The sequence below is a fragment of the Syngnathus typhle genome, linkage group LG8, assembly GCF_033458585.1.
Source record: "Syngnathus typhle isolate RoL2023-S1 ecotype Sweden linkage group LG8, RoL_Styp_1.0, whole genome shotgun sequence".
NCBI lineage: Eukaryota > Metazoa > Chordata > Actinopteri > Syngnathiformes > Syngnathidae > Syngnathus > Syngnathus typhle.
Window position 1 is genome coordinate 3,114,679 of NC_083745.1, and position 17,283 is coordinate 3,131,961.

At 47.8% G+C, this 17,283-nt stretch overlaps 1 protein-coding gene across 6 annotated transcripts in view; it reads left to right on the plus strand.

Moving 5' to 3' along the window:
- The window catches only part of ccdc88ab (coiled-coil domain containing 88Ab), a 29,375-nt gene that overhangs the window by 10,499 nt on the left and 1,593 nt on the right, over positions 1 to 17,283 (plus strand). For 2 of the 6 annotated variants that reach the window (XM_061285190.1, XM_061285191.1), the window contains exons 5-36: positions 1,695 to 1,753; positions 1,876 to 1,959; positions 2,018 to 2,158; positions 2,589 to 2,761; positions 4,083 to 4,164; positions 4,503 to 4,661; positions 4,734 to 4,880; positions 4,963 to 5,107; positions 5,409 to 5,587; positions 6,092 to 6,229; positions 6,313 to 6,496; positions 6,591 to 6,721; positions 6,848 to 7,141; positions 7,223 to 7,405; positions 7,477 to 7,755; positions 7,827 to 7,951; positions 8,022 to 8,160; positions 8,236 to 8,412; positions 8,505 to 8,666; positions 9,347 to 9,624; positions 9,687 to 9,830; positions 9,903 to 10,089; positions 10,163 to 10,308; positions 10,394 to 10,486; positions 10,832 to 11,037; positions 11,147 to 11,194; positions 12,398 to 12,475; positions 13,264 to 13,500; positions 13,575 to 13,628; positions 14,441 to 14,530; positions 14,832 to 15,103; positions 15,460 to 15,886. In XM_061285190.1, coding sequence (XP_061141174.1) covers positions 1,695 to 1,753; positions 1,876 to 1,959; positions 2,018 to 2,158; positions 2,589 to 2,761; positions 4,083 to 4,164; positions 4,503 to 4,661; positions 4,734 to 4,880; positions 4,963 to 5,107; positions 5,409 to 5,587; positions 6,092 to 6,229; positions 6,313 to 6,496; positions 6,591 to 6,721; positions 6,848 to 7,141; positions 7,223 to 7,405; positions 7,477 to 7,755; positions 7,827 to 7,951; positions 8,022 to 8,160; positions 8,236 to 8,412; positions 8,505 to 8,666; positions 9,347 to 9,624; positions 9,687 to 9,830; positions 9,903 to 10,089; positions 10,163 to 10,308; positions 10,394 to 10,486; positions 10,832 to 11,037; positions 11,147 to 11,194; positions 12,398 to 12,475; positions 13,264 to 13,500; positions 13,575 to 13,628; positions 14,441 to 14,530; positions 14,832 to 15,103; positions 15,460 to 15,886 — 5,241 coding nt within the window. Of the gene's footprint in view, positions 1 to 1,694; positions 1,754 to 1,875; positions 1,960 to 2,017; positions 2,159 to 2,588; positions 2,762 to 4,082; positions 4,165 to 4,502; positions 4,662 to 4,733; positions 4,881 to 4,962; positions 5,108 to 5,408; positions 5,588 to 6,091; positions 6,230 to 6,312; positions 6,497 to 6,590; positions 6,722 to 6,847; positions 7,142 to 7,222; positions 7,406 to 7,476; positions 7,756 to 7,826; positions 7,952 to 8,021; positions 8,161 to 8,235; positions 8,413 to 8,504; positions 8,667 to 9,346; positions 9,625 to 9,686; positions 9,831 to 9,902; positions 10,090 to 10,162; positions 10,309 to 10,393; positions 10,487 to 10,831; positions 11,038 to 11,146; positions 11,195 to 12,397; positions 12,476 to 13,263; positions 13,501 to 13,574; positions 13,629 to 14,440; positions 14,531 to 14,831; positions 15,104 to 15,459; positions 17,023 to 17,283 lie in introns of those variants that run through there. The other 4 variants (XM_061285185.1, XM_061285187.1, XM_061285186.1 and 1 more) reach the window with 4 other exon arrangements.

Sequence of the window (17,283 nt, forward strand, 5' to 3'; positions counted from 1 at the left end):
TGACAGATGGCTTGGTGCTAGCGGACCAAAGCAAACTGGAAAATTCAAGACGGATATTCTTTTTTTTTTTTTTTTCTTCAGTCAGTCAACAAATCTGCTCACTGCAAGTCGTTGGAACATGTGGCTTTTATTATGTTCTCGTTGGTTGGGGGGAGGGGTTCCTCCCCAGCAGTGGGAACTTACTGTGCGACCCTGACGAAACCTCGTTTTGATGGCCTTGCTCGCGTGTAAATGTCAACAGGCAATGCACACTGCCTCCTCTGTGTGGTCCTAAAAGTCATCTGGCTCATGTTTTTTGCTGAGCGTCAATGTTGTTTTTGTTTTGTACGGACCCCCAAACTGATCCGTGGTATGAAGGGAGAGCTCTGTGGATTGAAACGTTGTCATGTTGTTTTTTTTTTTAAATGACTCGTTAAATATAAAAAAAATGACATTGTGAATGACAAACGCACCTGTGCCGGGTCAACTGCTGTTCACCGACAGCTGACAGAAGCTTGAACCAAAGTCTGCCGAGATACTTGCATGCAGTTGAGTACTAAAGGTGACATGTGATTAAAAAATAAAAAAGGCTAATCTGCATAATAATGCCAATAAGTCATTGCCCATGACTTTTTTTAAATTATTATCATTCTGGGTAGTTTTACTAGCTGATCCTTTACAATAATGAGGCTCATTAAATAATCCCCGGCAAAGCAACATCTGACTGTCTGCGTGCGTCTTTTTTTCTTTTTTTTTTTTTCTTATCACAAATATGCAAGTCATGCATTCCCGAGTGAGTGTATTGATCCCGCAGTTGAGGCGGCGATTATAGCGATGACTCACCACTTGTCATCTACGCTTTGAAAGATGGCGTGAGTCAGTGTCCTTGATGACGGAGCAGGGAGAGGAAGCGAGAGATGATTCAAAAGAAGGGATGATGGATAAATGGAGAATGCCCCCCCCCCCCCCCCAAACTTCTCCTCTGTCCCTTTCCCCATCTCTATTTGTCACTTCCTTTGTCTCGCTGCCTTTCATCTCTCCCTCCTTGCTGTCTTGCTCTCTATCCATTATTTGGCTGCTTATCGTTGCCAAGCTCGCTGCCGAGCTAAATCCGCTCCCCCGTCTGGAAGCGACAGCGCTAATAGAAGTTCCCGCTAAGCCGTGCAGCGGCAAAAAATGGACCTTTGTCAGACATGAACTCATCTAGGCCCTCCAAAAGTCCCGCTGTGAGCGTCAATTATCCGCTTAACACTCATGGGACATTAGGTACACTTGAAAAACCAAATCATGTTCAATAAGCCCTTGAACTTTTTTTTTTTTTTAAATGCGGTTTGAATTTTTTTTATATGTATTTACGGACTTGATGAGTTTGTGACCTTTTTCACGGCTTGCTCAGGCTTTACAAAGTGAGCGCTATGTTGTCTCTTTTGTTCCCGTCTTCTATCTCGTGTTCAAAAGGGGTAAAGTCAGAGGTTAACGATCTTCTTTTTCGTCCGATTGCCAGCGTTGCACGCCCCCGTAAATCACGATGTCACGACCCGACACCCAAAATGCGGCCACGGTGTCTTATGCTTACTCACTGCGACACACGCACACTCAGCTTCACAACACCTGGTTAAAATCCAGAAGATGAGTCGAGGCCTGTACGGCTCGCTGACAGATGTTCACTTAATCTTCTTCAAGGAAGGATTTCAAAATAATTCTGTGTTCTTTAGAGCGAGGTCTGGAGGAGATGAAGAAACTACTGCTGCTGCTTCTAGGCTGTGCTGTTCAGGTCAGCGCCGCCTCATGACTGATTGGTTTGAATTTGGAGATACTGTTCTTGGATTTTTGATTTATTTATTTACATTCGAAATAATTTCATAATGGCCAAGCAAGATTCTTTTTTCTCCCCAGTGTGAGAAAAAGGAAGATTACATCGAACGCATCCAGACTCTGGATTTCCACACCAAAGCTGCCATCGCATCCCACATCCAAGAGGTGAGCGTCCCTCACACGAGTGTCTTCCCGCCATCTTCTCACAATGTGCTTTTTAAAGGTGACCCACAACCAGGAGAACGTAGTGGACCTGCAGTGGCTGGAAAGCGGGGATGTGCCCGCCGAGGACCTGGCGAGCCTGTCCCGGAACCTGGCCTTTCATCTCAAACACGTGGTGGACGACAGAGACGCCCAGCTGGAGGTGAGGAGATATGTTTTGTCGGGATCGGGACTCAAACGGTACCATGTTGTGGAAGGTCTACCACAAGCAAGTGGCCTCAGGAAGGAAAAGGCCGTTAACTGTCTCATGGATGAACGATTAGCGTGTTTTTCTTAGCATTCGCGCATCGGTTGAGCTTCCAGTCATAGGGGGCACATGCCTACGACTGATACAAACACTGCTTGTGTGTGTGTGTAATTGCCTCCAGATTAGCAGTGTGCTATCCAGAAGTTCTCAATTAAAAGTCCATTTCCTGTCACAGCCTGGGGGATCAACAGATTGTTTGTGTGGCGGCGGCCATTTTGTTGTAGTAATGCCCTTTAGTAAACAGATTTGTCATATCGGTTTAGAACCCAAAACCAATGTTTCGATTCATTTGTGCCAACTCAAATTCTTCTCAACTGTGGTCCAGACTATTGTGGAGCTGACCCAAGAGAGGGACTGTATTCAGCTGTCCCCGCTGGGTGGCGGTCCGGCCCAGTCACCCAACGGCTCCCCGAGCATGAGGAGGACGGAAAGCCGGCAGCACCTCTCCGTGGAGCTGGCTGATGCCAAGGCCAAGATTAGACGTCTGCGCCAGGAATTGTGAGTGGCCCTTTTGCTTCTGTCGCCGGTATTTTTTGACTTACTGGTTCACGCTTCACGGACCGTACCATAATGACTCTAATGGCTGACTGATTGTGAATTGACTAACTTGTTAGTTAATGATTTGCTACTTCCTGATTCATGGACTGTAGAGTTGATGATGCAGTTTTCTGTTGAACTTACTATGGTGGTACTTTATTCATGTAGAATGGGTGGTGAAATTCCGATTCTGTTGGTTTATACCATTCCTGCCATAGTTCGCAACGTAATAAATAACTAGCTAATGAGTTAGCTAGCTAGCTGGGCTATCCTAGTGACACAAATCTTGATTGATTTAGTTTTGACTTTCAATTTTGCAACTTCCTAGTTCATAAAAGATTTGATGATGCCATTTTGAAGGCATTCGTGGTAATTCAAATAGCCAACTAAACAAATAACCAGCCCGCAAAATAGCTAAAACTTAGCTACTTCCTGATTCACGTAGGCGTATAGGAACATTAATAATACAAGATTGCAATGTTCAGAGCTCAGTGGGGACCACCACTGTATATAGCTACTCAGACAAATAAGTGATGGATGACAACAAGTCTCCTCCATGGAAATTGGACTCGTTTGTTGCGGCGCTCCATCACTGTAAGCGCCACTCTTTTTTTTTTTTTTTTTTTCTTGGAATAGGAACGGGGAATAAAAGCCAGGCTCATTGGTTGTTGTCGTTTGTTGGTTGCTATGGTATTGTCACAAACTAACATGCAAAACTAGGCAACGTCGTACATTTCAAACACAATGAAACACAACAAGTGACGTATGGAAGAAATAAATAGCAATGAGGAGTTTTTAAATATAGCAGCAGGGCATGAAAGTGTTTGCTTAGATGCAAAGTACGTGAAACCGTTAGCGGCCCAACCAGCCCTATGCAAAACATGGGCCCGCAGCTATTCTGCAAGGCACAATCTGACAAGTGTTTGATTTAGGAGAGGAGAGGATAAGTGCTAAAATGAAACCAGAAATACATAAAGGGATCCCCAAGAAGGATGCCATTGCCTTATTGAGATATCATGAAGCTGCAGACACATTTGCATGTTGTTTATCTTGGAGTTGTAACTGTCATTTTGTGTCGAGTTCGACGCTCGGCAGATGGAGCTTGTTGGAAGTTGTAGGAGTCAAATTCAGGTCAGGACGACTGGGGAATAAACATGCGCTACTGTCTGTCTTGGAAAATGTTATTGGGTACGCTGTAATGGTTGTCATGGTGTATATTCCCCACAGTTTAATTAATTAAACAGTTGTAGTAAAAACACTCATCTTTGCTCTTTTTTTTCAGGGAAGAGAAGAGCGAGCAGCTTCTGGACACACGGCAGGATCTGGAGAACATGGAAGTAGAGCTCAAGAGGATCCAGCAAGAGGTGAGTCCAACACTATATAATCGTACACATCCTACGACTCGTGTGTGTCTTATAGCTGTGGCTCCTAATTGGCTCTAGCTCGTTAGCGGTGGCTATAATTAGCACTGTAGCTTGGAGCAGCAACCTGGCGCAGCATTTGGTAGTGAGCGGCAGCTAATTGAGCAGGAACACTGTTGGCCAGCTAAGTAGAGTGAAGGCCTCCCTCAAATAAACACAACCAACCTGTTGGAGCTCTGTTGCTCACCAAAACAGCAGCACCTAAAGAGTCACGTCAACATTATTTCTGATGAATGAAAATGTAAATCATTTCCATCAATGTGTCTAATTTGTCTTTCAAGAGCTACCAACTTCTGTCAGACGCGCGCTCGGCCCGGGCGTACCGCGACGAGTTGGACGCCCTCCGGGAGAAAGCCGTCCGCGTGGACAAGCTGGAGAGCGAAGTGTGCCGCTACAAGGAGAGACTCCACGACATCGAGTTCTACAAGGCGAGAGTGGAGGTACGGTAGATGAAAGCAACACTGAAATAAAGAATTGTTCCGAGTTTTTTTTTTTTTTTCTGTCTGTTGTAGGAGTTGAAGGAGGACAATCAGGTCCTGCTGGAAACCAAAACTATGCTGGAGGAGCAGCTGGATGCCAGCAGGAGCCGATCTGACAAACTGCACCTCCTGGAGAAAGAGAATCTGCAGTTGAAATCCAAAATCCACGATCTGGACATGGTAAGACATTTGGAAGGAAAATGGTGTTTGTTTGTTTGTTTTTGTTTTTCTAGCTCCTCTGAAATCAAGCCGTTTCCATCAGGAGCGAGATTTAGATCGCAAGCGAATGGAGGAGCTGTTGGAGGAAAACCTGGTGCTGGAAATGGCCCAGAAACAAAGCATGGATGAGTCCTTACACCTGGGCTGGGAGCTGGAGCAACTATCCAAAACTCCAGAGCTGACTGAGGGTAAGAAGAAGAAGCAGGCACGCCACAAACATCCTGACCTCCGTCCATTGGCTGGAATCTTGTAATTAATATTCAGCAGCTCCTGGAAGATAATCTGTTCTTTGGAGTTATTAAAGCTGTTAAGAGGTTTAACTAGCTAGGGATCTGGTTAATGACTTGTTTTCTGAAATAGCATTTCAAACACCTGGAGCCTAGCATGGAAAATTAATTTCCAATTCATTACCGGTACATAAAAAGCTGTGTTTTAATTTACATGATGTTGACAAAGCCGCATTTAATCATCGGCTCGTTGCCGCCTCAGTCCCTCAGAAGTCCCTCGGCGAAGAAGTTAACGAGCTGACCTCCAGTCGTCTGCTCAAGCTGGAGAAGGACAACCAGACGCTTCTGAAGACGGTGGAGGAACTCCGAGGAGGCGCCGGATCAGACTCGGTGGCCAAACTGGGCAAAGTCAGCCAGGAGAACCAGAAACTCGTGCAGAGAGTGAGCAGTTATTATTTTTTATTCCTTGGGGAGGGGCACAACAGGGCTCTGTTTTGTAGCCAATGTGTTTTAGCTCATTTCCGATGCTATTACCTCCCCCCGACGGTTTGTCTTCGACTTTTTCCCACACCAACAGAAGTAGCAGAAAGCAAAGTATTTGGAAAGGGGAAGAAAAGGAGCATGAAAGCCAAGTTGTAAATCCTACCAGCCCTGACTTTGCCTTTTCTTTCCCCGCTCAATGACATCCTAAACAACCCTCAGCCGGAGATACGCCTCTTGCGAGCCTGCTAAGTGGCACCTTTTAGAATTCTTGTTGTTCTTCCGATACAAAAGCGGCGCTTTTATTCCAGCGAGCACTGATGTCTTGGCAGCACTGCTTCAAAAAATATAATTCATATGTAAAGGAATTTACATATCTAAAATTATTTTTGTCTTTTTTGACAAAAAAAAAAAAAAAAGTACAATTGACTTAACGCAATTTTTAAATGACTAATTTGTTTGCAGCTGGAGCATCTGGAAAGCGAACTAGCGACCGAGAAAGAATCTCTCCGCTGCGCCGAATCTCTGAGCACGGACCTGATGAAGGAGAAGGCCTTACTGGAAAAGACACTGGAAACGTTGCGGGAAAACTCCGAGAGACAGGTACCAGATCACGATAGCGATCAGCATGAGGCTTAAAACCGGACCTGAATCTTGGTCTAACTTGAGCTGTGTTGTCTCGGCAGCTTAAAGGTCTGGAGCAGGAGAACAAGCACCTCGGCCAGACGGTGTCGTCCCTGCGCCAGCGCAGCCAGGTCGGCGCCGAAGCTCGCGTCAAAGACGTGGAGAAGGAGAACCGCATCCTCCACGAGTCCATCTGCGAGACCACGGGCAAGCTCAACAAGATGGAATTTGAGCGCAAACAGCTGAGTGAGCTAACGTCTCCGCCAGCGCTTTCTCGTCTGTCTGTTTTCTTTTCCTCGGTGGGATCAACACGGCGGCGCCGGCTGCTGCTTGTCTGCAGGGAAAGAAGTGGAGGCCTTGAAAGAGAAAGGCGAGAGAGCGGAGGAGTTAGAGATTCTGATGCAGAAGCTGGAGCGGGACAATGAGAGTCTGCAGAAGAAAGTGGCCAGTCTGGGAATTACCTGCGAGAAGGTTGGTTTTTGTGGAGTCTACCAAGGGTGGGCACATTCAATGTTTTTTTTTTTTCCCCCCTAATTCTTCTAAACTGGCTGGCCGTATGAATAATTCAATATATAATATAATAAATGATAAATTCAGGTGTCAGCATTGGAGAAGGAGAACACCGACCTGGAGGCGGAGAGCCGACGCCTCAAGAAGAAGCTGGACGGTCTGAAGAACATGGCCTTCCAACTGGAGGCGCTAGAGAAGGAGAACTCGCAGCTGGAGCAGGAGAACCTGGAGGTGCGCCGTTCGGCCGAGAGCTTCCGCTCGGCCGGGGCCAAGGCCGTTCAGCTGGAGGCCGAGAACAGGGAGCTGGAGAGCGAGAGGAGCCAGCTGAAGCGGAGCCTGGAGCTCCTCAAGGCCACTTCCAAGAAGACGGAGAGATTAGAGGTGAGAATTTAACCTCAAACAGTTCCTTACATTTGAATTTTTTTTTATTATCTTTTACTCTGAGCACCTCCATCATCCTAGGTGAGCTACCAGGGCCTGGATACAGAAAACCAGCGCTTGCAGAAGGCGTTAGAGAACAGCAGCAAAAAGATCCAGCAGCTGGAAGCTGAGCTGCAGGAGGTGGAATCCGAGAACCAAACCCTCCAACGCAACCTGGAGGAACTCAAGATCTCCAGCAAGCGCCTGGAGCAGCTGGAGCAAGAGGTGAGTGGAGAAATGAAGATCAGATTAAAACAGGAGGTTAATTTTTGACCTGTCGGCCGTCATGGTTCCAGAACAAGACATTAGAGCAGGAGAGCTCTCAACTGGAAAAGGACAAGAAGCTCCTGGAGAAGGAGAACAAGCGACTGAGGCAGCAGGCCGAGATCCGCGACTCCAAGCTGGACGACAGCAACCAGCGGATTTCCTCCCTGGAGAAGGAGAACCGCACCATGGGCAAGGAGATGATCTTTTTCCGGGACTCGTGCACACGGGTCAAAGACCTGGAGAAGGAGAACAAGGAACTGGTCAAACAAGGCACCATTGATAAGAGGACCCTCATCACACTCAGAGAGGTTTGTGGGGAGAAGATGAAGCACTGGCCCGTGTGTAGAACTCAACAAATGGTCCCCGTGTTTGTGACTAGGAGTTGGTAAGCGAGAAGCTGCGCACTCAGCAGATCAACAACGACCTGGAGAAACTGACGCACGAGCTGGAAAAGATCGGACTGAACAAGGAGAGACTGCTGCTCGACGAGGACTCCGACGACAGGTATCCACAAGCTTTTAGGTTCTTGGGGTTTGTTTTTCATGGGAAGTAAATCGAGTCTGTTTTTTTCCAGGTTTAAGCTCCTTGAAAGCAAACTGGAGTCAACGCTGAAGTCCTCGTTGGAGATCAAGGAGGAAAAGATCGCCGCCCTGGAGGCCAGGCTGCAGGAGTCGTCCAACCTGAACCAGCAGCTTCGCCAGGAACTCAAAACTGTAAGGATCTACGTGGACGTGTAAAAAAGTTTTTTTTTTTTTTTTTTTGGTTCAACTCGTGTGTTTTGCTCACAGGTGAAAAAGAACTACGAGGCGCTGCGTCAAAGGGAGGAGGAGGAGAGGATGGTGCAGAGCTCGCCCCCTAGAGGTGTGGAGGACACCCAGGCTGTCAGCAAATGGGAAAAGGAGAGCCACGAGGCCACCAGGGAGCTACTCAAGGTCAAGGACAGGCTCATCGAGGTGGAGAGGAATGTGAGTCAGACATTTATTTCTGCTTGTTAGTTCACATCATCTGCGTTTTCGAGTTAATGTTTTTTTTTTATTTATTGAAACCTTCCTCCTAGAACGCCACGCTGCAGGCAGAGAAGGCGGCGCTGAGGAGCCAGCTCAAGCAACTGGAGACGCAGAGTTCCAACCTGCAGGCTCAGATCGTGGCCGTGCAGAGACAGACCGCCTCTCTGCAGGAGAATAACACCACGCTGCAGACCCAAAACGCCAAGCTGCAGGTGATGGATGCAAACAATAGTCAGCTTTGGTTCCGATTCAAATTTGCTCGTGGCTCGCTGTCTCTTTGTATCGAGGAGACAAAACGCCTTTCTCATTCTAAAACTGCCAGTTCAGTTCGTGGTTCGTGGCGGTATTGCAGGTGGTCCGCAAAATTGGAAATGAAAAATAACTGTAAAATGTATGATTTATTATTTAGACTTTAGATTCTCGTTCATTTTGTCAATCCTTTACCTTTCCAAATGACGTCAAATGTAGCTGAAATTCTCAAAATAGAGGTACAGATTTGATTTATTTGGAAAAAAACAGTTGAAGTTTGAACACCAACTGGCAGGTGAGCTTCCCTCCAAGTGATTTGAATGCTTTTAAAAGCAATATGTCAACTCGGGAAGCTTTCACGTTTGGTTACGAGCCAAAAGTGCCGTCCGGCCCATTTAAAAGCTTTCCCCCCATGTTAGTCGGTCTGAAGCTGCCCCTCTTTGGCTCTGTCCCAACCCTGCCTGCCTGTTTACCCCCCCCCCCCCTCTACGGAATTAGACCTGAACTCCTTGTTTGGCAGTTTTTCAAAGCCAGCTTATGGGACATGGGATTGACACTGATGGGAAGTGGCCTCGCGCAGTTTGTTGTTTTTTTTAATTCTCTGGGTGTGACTGAGATCGAATATGCTTGCCTGTCCCTCCAGGTGGAGAACTCCACGCTGAGCTCGCAGAGCGCCGCCCTCATGGCGCAGAACGCTCAGCTGCAGGGCCAGCAAAGCAGCGCGGAAGGCGAGCGTGAGGGGGCGTTGCGGGAGAAGGAGGAGCTCCGGTCCACGTACGAGCTGCTGCTGCGCGACCACGAGAAACTGGCGGCGCTCCACGAGAGGCAGGCGTCCGAGTACGAGGCGCTCATCGGCAAACACGGCGGCCTGAAGAGCTCCCATAAAAGTCTGGAGCAGCAGCATCGGGACCTGGAGGACAAGTGAGGAAATCGGGATTTGATTTATGAGGAGGACTGGAGGATGAGAGTGATTTTATTTTCAGGTACAAGCAGCTCCTGCAGAGGAAAGGAGATCTGGAGGAGCTGGAGAAGAATCTGAAGGAGCAACAAGACAAAATGTCCTTAGAGAATCAGGACCACCGAGATACTGCCGATCAGTGCAAACTGCTCAAAGAGGAAAACGACAGGTCAGGGTCAGGGTGAGGGTTTGTTCCGTGAGTTGTTGAACTCACTTTTTGTTTTTGCTTCCCCCCCAACAGACTGAACACGACCTACCGCCAACTACAGAAGGACAACGAGAACCTCCAGCTGGACCACAAGAGCATCAAGAGTCAGCTAAACGGCGCCAAGTTGGAGCAGACCAGGCTGGAAGCCGAGTTCTCCAAGCTGAAGGAGCAGTACCAGCAGCTGGACATCACCTCCACCAAACTCACCAACCAGTGCGAGGTGAGGACCAAGTATAAAGAGCTCGCCTGATGTCCCTGAGATGATCATCAGGTTTTGCTGCTTCGGTTCTCAGCTGCTGAGTCAGCTGAAGGGCAACCTGGAGGAGGAGAACCGACACCTGCTGGACCAGATCCAGACTCTGATGCTGCAGAACCGCACTCTGCTAGAGCAGACCATGGAGAGCAAAGACCTCTTCCATGTGGAGCAGAGACAATACATGTAAGCTCATCTTAGTTTTTCTTTGAATTGAAAAACACTGACGAATGTTCCCAACTTAAAAATGTTTGGTTGTTTTATGTTTTAGTGACAAGTTGAATGAACTGAGGAGGCAGAAGGAGAAGCTGGAGGAGAAGATTATGGACCAGTACAAGTTCTATGATCCTTCACCTCCACGCAGGTGAGCAAGGAAATAATATTGAAATCATAAAAAGTAATTTGAATTCTGCCACAGACGTCCAAGTAAAAAAAAAAAAGTAATTAATTTAATTGGAATTAATGAATTTCAGTTTACTCACTTGGATAATATTTGTTTAATTTTTTTTTTTGTTTAATCTCAATTCAGTGAACTTTATTTTTAACAGCAATTCATTTTTTTAAGTAAGTTTTTAAAATCATGCCTAAAGGGGATTTCATCCTAATTTAATTATTGCGATAAATCTTACTCCTCTATCATTAACGAATGGTTTGTAATGGAAGTAATTAAGAAGCCCCTTCAGTATTTGCTCGTGTTTTACCTTCCCAGGCGCGGCAACTGGATCACGCTTAAAATGAAAAAGCTCATCAAGCCCAAAAGCCGTGAGAGGATGCGCTCCCTCACCCTGACGCCGTCCCGCTCAGAGTGCGGCGACGCCTTCCTGTCCTTCCCTGCCGCCGACAGCCAGGACAGCTCTTCGGTCGGCTCCGGGTCCAATTCGCTGGACGACACGCTCACGCACAGCAGGAGTAGCAGTGAGTGCACACGCACACATTGAGGTTCCGAGATCATTCCCAATTTTCCCTCTGCGCTTGGCTCCTCCCTCTCTAACCTCGTTGAATTTCATATCTGTCTGCGCGGAAGGGAGGCGAGGCCAACGGTGCCTTGCCCAAGGGCAGGGCTCCACCAACGGTATGCTGCGAACCGATGGGGTGGGCGGCGGTGGCCAGCCGCCGCTCACCTCTCTCAGGGCATGTTTGCGTGAGTTCCATCGTGTGTGTGTGTGTGTCGCTCGCTCGGTTTACGGCTGAGCTGCGCCCAGGCCACGAGGTTGACTCCACCAACACACTTCAAGTATTCCGTGTCAATTTTTCAATTAGCCGTCAGTCAACCGGCTGATGTGTGCAGTTCATCTGTAAAGAGGAATCGAATCATGACGACGTTGGCCTCCATTATTAGTATTATTAAATGGTGCAAAGCAGAACATAAATCAAATAGAAATAAATGTATTAAAATAGATAAATAAATAAATAACAATAAATGAATAAAATATTTTAACTAAATACTGCATCAATACCTCACCACGTCATGTTTAGTTGCTAATTTAATTAGCAACAAAGGCTAATTTATGACACAATTTGAGTAGAACCGTATTTTTAACAAAACAAGCTTACTCTGTGTGTAGAATCTACAATAAAATATAATAAAAAACAGTCAAGAATATAGAATAAGAATAAACTTCTAGCTTTCCAAATTTCTTGAAAAAGTTTGCGTCAAAGAGCAAGAGGATGTTGAGGATGATTCATTGCACCCTTTAATGGATCGCCATCATTTGTTTGTGTCACGTCGCCGTGGCGATGCATCGGACTGTGTAGCCTGTTGAGATTGTGATGTTCAATTAGGAATGAGCTAGCGTGAGAATTTGCAAGTGTGTTTGAACACTTGGCCCGGACGTGTTCTTGGGTGTTGTGGTTAGCTTGTTGTAAGTGAGCAAAATTAGCACATTTTTGCTAGATGAAAATGTGCATTGTTTGTGTTTGGGGGGATATGTGTCAAATGTGCATGAAGGTTGTTTTCGTGAGTTTGTAGTGGAGCTAGATGAGTGTCTCTTCACACCATGACGTTAATGTTCAACTTGCATGGAGGGCGCAGAGCTTTTTGGGAAAAGTACCACTCGCTATGTACCTTGGTGGAGATCATAATTCAACAGTAGTTTTAGGAAATAATGACGTTAAGATGTTTTATCATCATGAGTGTGCAGGGCCTCAGTTTTCTCCCTGCTGCCTCCTTTTGTCACAATAACACCCCCCCCTCCCTTTTTTTTTTTACCCTCCCTCTGTCACCCCACTACCACCCTGTCTGTCCGTCTGTCTGTACGTGGCCTCGCTGTGGCAGCTTTAAAAAGGTTGCCTTTCATGAGGAACAGATCCAAGGACAAAGACAAGGTCAAGGCCATCTACCGGCGCTCCATGTGTAAGACCGCCGCGCTTAGCCGTCATTCTTCCTCCCCCCCCCCTCCCTCCCGCCGCCAGCTTGGACCCTCACTGATGTCGTGTGTGTGTGCTTTGATTCGCTGACGTCCACGCCGCTAACATCAGTGACGTGTCCTTCATCTGTGACCCTTCACCTATTTTATACTGGTTTATGTAGCAGAGATGTAGTGAGGAGGGACTAACCCCCCCTGTAGAGTTTTTTTTCCAGCTCTTTTGAGTGTTACTTTTTGTGTCGCTAGAATCACTGAGCTGCTTTGTGCTTCTGTTGCAGTGAAAGTGTGTGTGTGTGTGTGTGTGTGTGTGAGTTCGCAGGGGTGTGTGTCTGCGAAGCGCGAGTGGCCGTGCGATTCGCCGCCGTCGGGCGACTTTTTTTCTTTGAATCCATTTGAAGTGTTCATCTGAGTGCAGCTTCTTTGCCCGCCTGGCTTCACGCTGCCTTCAAGTGCGAGAAAGACGGCCGTCTTTGTTTCGCTTTGCGCTGGCCTCACACAACTTTGAGGTGCAGCAGTGAGATCCAAAACAAGAGATGCTTTGACAATTTACTCACCTTTTGCATTGGATCTGGTTTGATTACACCACTGTACCTAATGTTGTGTCCAGGGAGCGCTGCTAACGGTTTCTCAAACTGCATGTGCCATCGCTTGGTTGTGCCATGTTTTGAATCCGGCGCATATTATCGATTATTTTTTTTTTCTTCATTCTCCAACACAAAAAGCACTCCAAATGAAAGTTTAGACCAGAGCATAATTCAATTCTGTCTACGCGCAGCTATGAACGACCTTCTCCAGACCATGACGGTGGCCGGCGGTCCGGGCGCCAACTGGGCGGGCAGCACGGAGAATCTGGACGGCGGCGGCGAGGCCGGCGACGCGGGCGCCGGGCGGCGAGCAGGCGGCGGCCAGCGTATGAAAGAGCTGGCCTTCTCCACCAACGCCATCGACTGCGCCGCCCTCACGCTGCCCTCCTCCTCCCACAGGCGGGCCCCCCACCGGCTCCACGTCAAAGGTTTACAACCACGTGAATGACAGCGGCCATATTTGTCACGCAGTATGAATGCTAACGTTCATTTTCATCAACAGACAACGCTTCTTGCGAGGATGTCGCCGGCTCCTCGGATGATCCAAAGAGTCAAGGTAAACTCGGTCGGGAATAAGAACGCTCTCCAAACCGTGTCATCAGTTTCTCCCTCCCGGCCTTCCCCGATAAGCTTTAGACACCCCCCCCCCCCCGCCTGCCTCTTTGATTAAGCCTGACGGCGGCCATTTTGATCGTGAGCAAAATGAAGCTTCGTCCTAAGCGGGATTGAGTTTATTGCAGTCTGCAAGACGCTATTGAGGGCGCATGCTCATCAAGTGAGATGTTTTATCACTATTAAGATTCCCTTAACACTCCCACTGGGCCTTAATCATGTAAAGATCTTTGGTGCATTAGTGCTCAGCATGGATGCTGCTTGGCTGATGACTTCCCAGAACGCGCTATTAAAACTCCACTCAAACCTGCCATTACTCCGCTATAAATGTTTATTACAAGACGTACAATTGAATGCAAAGTCACTCACGCGAAAAATATTCTCTTTAATCCATCTTAAATAAAATCATCACTATTGTGACTTCCAATAATGACAGTTCAATGTCGTCATCGACGATGATGATGTCATAGTCAATGAGAAAAACGGAACGGAAAAATGGCCAACGTTTAGGTTGTCGCAAATACGGTGATATATACTTTCCGGCTCGGCCTCCTCTTCCTCGCCGTGGTGTTGTGTCTTTGTTCCTCCAGCGGCCACGTTGGCAGCCGGCCCACACTTCCTGTCCGTCGGCCTGGCACGCGCCATCTGCTACCCCAGCGGGGGGAGCCGCTGCGTTGTGCGCTGTCGAGCCTTTGCGTTACTTCCTCTGTGTGTTACTACATGTCTTCCCTCTTTGTCCTTTCACCCTCCTACCAGCTTCCAGACCCCCCAGTCTCCATAGCAACAGGACCCTCAGTAGTAATAGTAACAATAACTCCCAGCTCACCTCTCCCCTGGAGGGAAAAGGTACGCTCCTCCCTCTCCCCCTCCTCCTCCTCCTCCTCCTACTCAATTATCTCTTTAATAAATCAACACACATTTGCACATCTCACCACACAATTGAGCCCCCTAATGTCTTAATCCATGAGAATATTATAATCTATAATGGCAATGTTGTCATTTGTAAAAATTTACTTTGTCATCATATGGCAATTTTATTACCCATGAAATGCTGCTACATGTTGTCAATCTATAATCAATATCATCATTAAAAAAACAGTGTCATCAAACATAATGCTAATAAACAATGTGTTACATCCTCCCCCAGGCACGATAAACGGTAGCGCCAGTCGTCCTCACAGCGAGAGCAGCGGCGAGTTCAGCTTGAGTTTGGAGCAAGAGGCCTGGTCCAGCAGCGGCAGCAGCCCCGTCCAGCAACCATTGTCGTCGCGTTCGTCCCATCAGAGCCCCGGGCCCACGCGGCACTCCCTCGAACCGGCCCCCGCCGCCACGCCCGGGCAGATCAGGAAAACGGCATCCCCAGGCAGCGAGGTGCTTTCTCTGCAGCAGTTCCTGGATGAGGGAATCGACCCTGCCGAGGTGAATTTATTTTCCCAATTTTTCTTGGGAGTGCTTCTGAATTATTCATCCGGGCTACTTATGTTTTATCAGCAACTTTTATTTATATTAAATGTCATTGGCAAAAAAAGTAATTTATCGATCTGGGACAGTGCTTCTCAGTATGGTACACGGGCTCCCCCTAGTGGTATGCAAAAACAATACATTGCATCATAGGGTCTTTGAGACTTTTTTGTGCATCCCATAATGCATCATAGGGTCTTTGAGACTTTTTTGTGCATCCCATAATGATAGACACGTATGCCAATTGTTGGAGAGGCATGAGCGGGAATCCAGTTTTATTAACTCCAACAATTTCCTTCCTGTGTCTGATGTAGTCGGGCAGTCAAGAAAACCTCACCGTGGACTCCCCCCGCCTCCCCGTTTCTTCCGAGCGTGCTCAGAAGGAGCGACCCACCACCCGGGGCCGCGGCATCCTGCGCTCCTCAAGCGGGAAAGCGGCGCCGGTCTCCGCCGACCGCCCGCCGCGCTCCTCGGGCCAGCCCGGGCGCCCCAGCCTGCGCAAGGCGGAGAGCACCCGAGTGAGGGGCTCCGTCCGCCCTGGCCTGTCCGTCCAGACTCGGGCCACGTCGGTGTCTGAGCGCCTGGACCGGGCCTCTGGGTCGGCGGCCACCTTGCCCCGCGCCAGTAGCGTCATCTCCACAGCCGAAGGCAGTTCGCGACGCACCAGTATCCACGACTTGCTCTCCAAGGACAACCGGCAGCCCGTTTCTGTCGACGGGGTCCAAGCCCCGCCCGAACCCAGTGAGTACACCCCAAAGGGACCCACTAGTACCGCCCCCTTGCCAAAGTCTCTCAGCTTGCCGTGCCCGAGCTCGGACGAAGCCGAGCTCCCCACTCTCGAGTCCTTCCTGGGTCCCTCCTTCACCGCCGAGTCGGTCTTCATGGACTCCATCTTTAGCGAGTCGGCGGGTAAAAGCCTCCCCTTCCTCTCCCTCAACCCCACCCTCGTCAGTAACATCAGCGGACCCCCTGTCGCTCCTTTCCCCCCGAGCCGAGCCGACAATCCGCCGCAGTCTGGGCCCGAGCATTTGGACGCGGAGGAGAACCAGTCGCTGTGGTTCGAGTACGGGTGTGTGTGACGGAGGGGGAGGTTCTGGCCCGCCGATATCCGTGTGGGTGGTTGGGGGATCTTTTTCCTCTTGTTCTGGTGGTCCCATGGTGCTGTTTTTTTATTTTATTTTTATTGGTGGTGTTATAAGTTTGTTTCAATACATTTCTCCCCGTCCACCTTCGATTTCAATTGAAATCACCTGACTATCACCTGAATGCTCCAGTTGATAGCCTGCACCCATCAGCACAAATGACACATGGATTGTGAATTTCCCCGAAATAAATGAATGTCATTAATATCCATAATACAGTGGTACCTTGACTTACGGGTTTTACGAGTGTCTCGGGAAAGTGATCTCGACATACTTTCTTTTTTTTTATACAAAACAGTAAGTCAAGGGACTACCGTATTTGACACTTCACCTGCTGTTTGTCTCTGCATGTTTCATTTTGACCGCTGGGATCAAAATTAGGTTTTTATTTAATTTTTTTTTTTTACCCCCTCTGTTCTTTTGTGATTTTGACGAAAAAGCAGGCTTCTTTGCTAGGACTTGCTTCAAGGATGAAAAGAAATTTGTTGGGGGTAAAATAGGTCTATGAGGGTATTGCAGGGATGGTGCCGTATGGTTTGGTCGGGAAGTGGGCTGTTGTTTTGGATGGACTCGTGGGCAACCATTTTGTTTTAGTGACGGTTTCATGGGTGGCTTGAGCGAAAGTGACTATGAAGGAAAAGTTGTAAACCCTCCTGTTACATTTTGTCTTTTTTGATAGACAGTGTGACCCACCACGTGTGCTCCAAAAAAAAAAAAAAAAAAAAAAAATTTAAATAGCACATTATACATTTGCTTCAAAAACATTTTGAGTCACATCACATATTTATCCCCTTTACGAGCACTTGTGTTGAAGTCCACCCATACATTGGAGTGTTTTTAAATGAACACAAAAAAAAAAGAAATCAAAATAAAGAAGTGACATCACAACATACATGTAACAGGAGGGTTACGAACTAAAGCGTGGGCCGAGAAGACGCTCTTGTACATATTAACTTATAAACTCATCCAAGCATTCTTTGGTGTGCGACTTGCCTC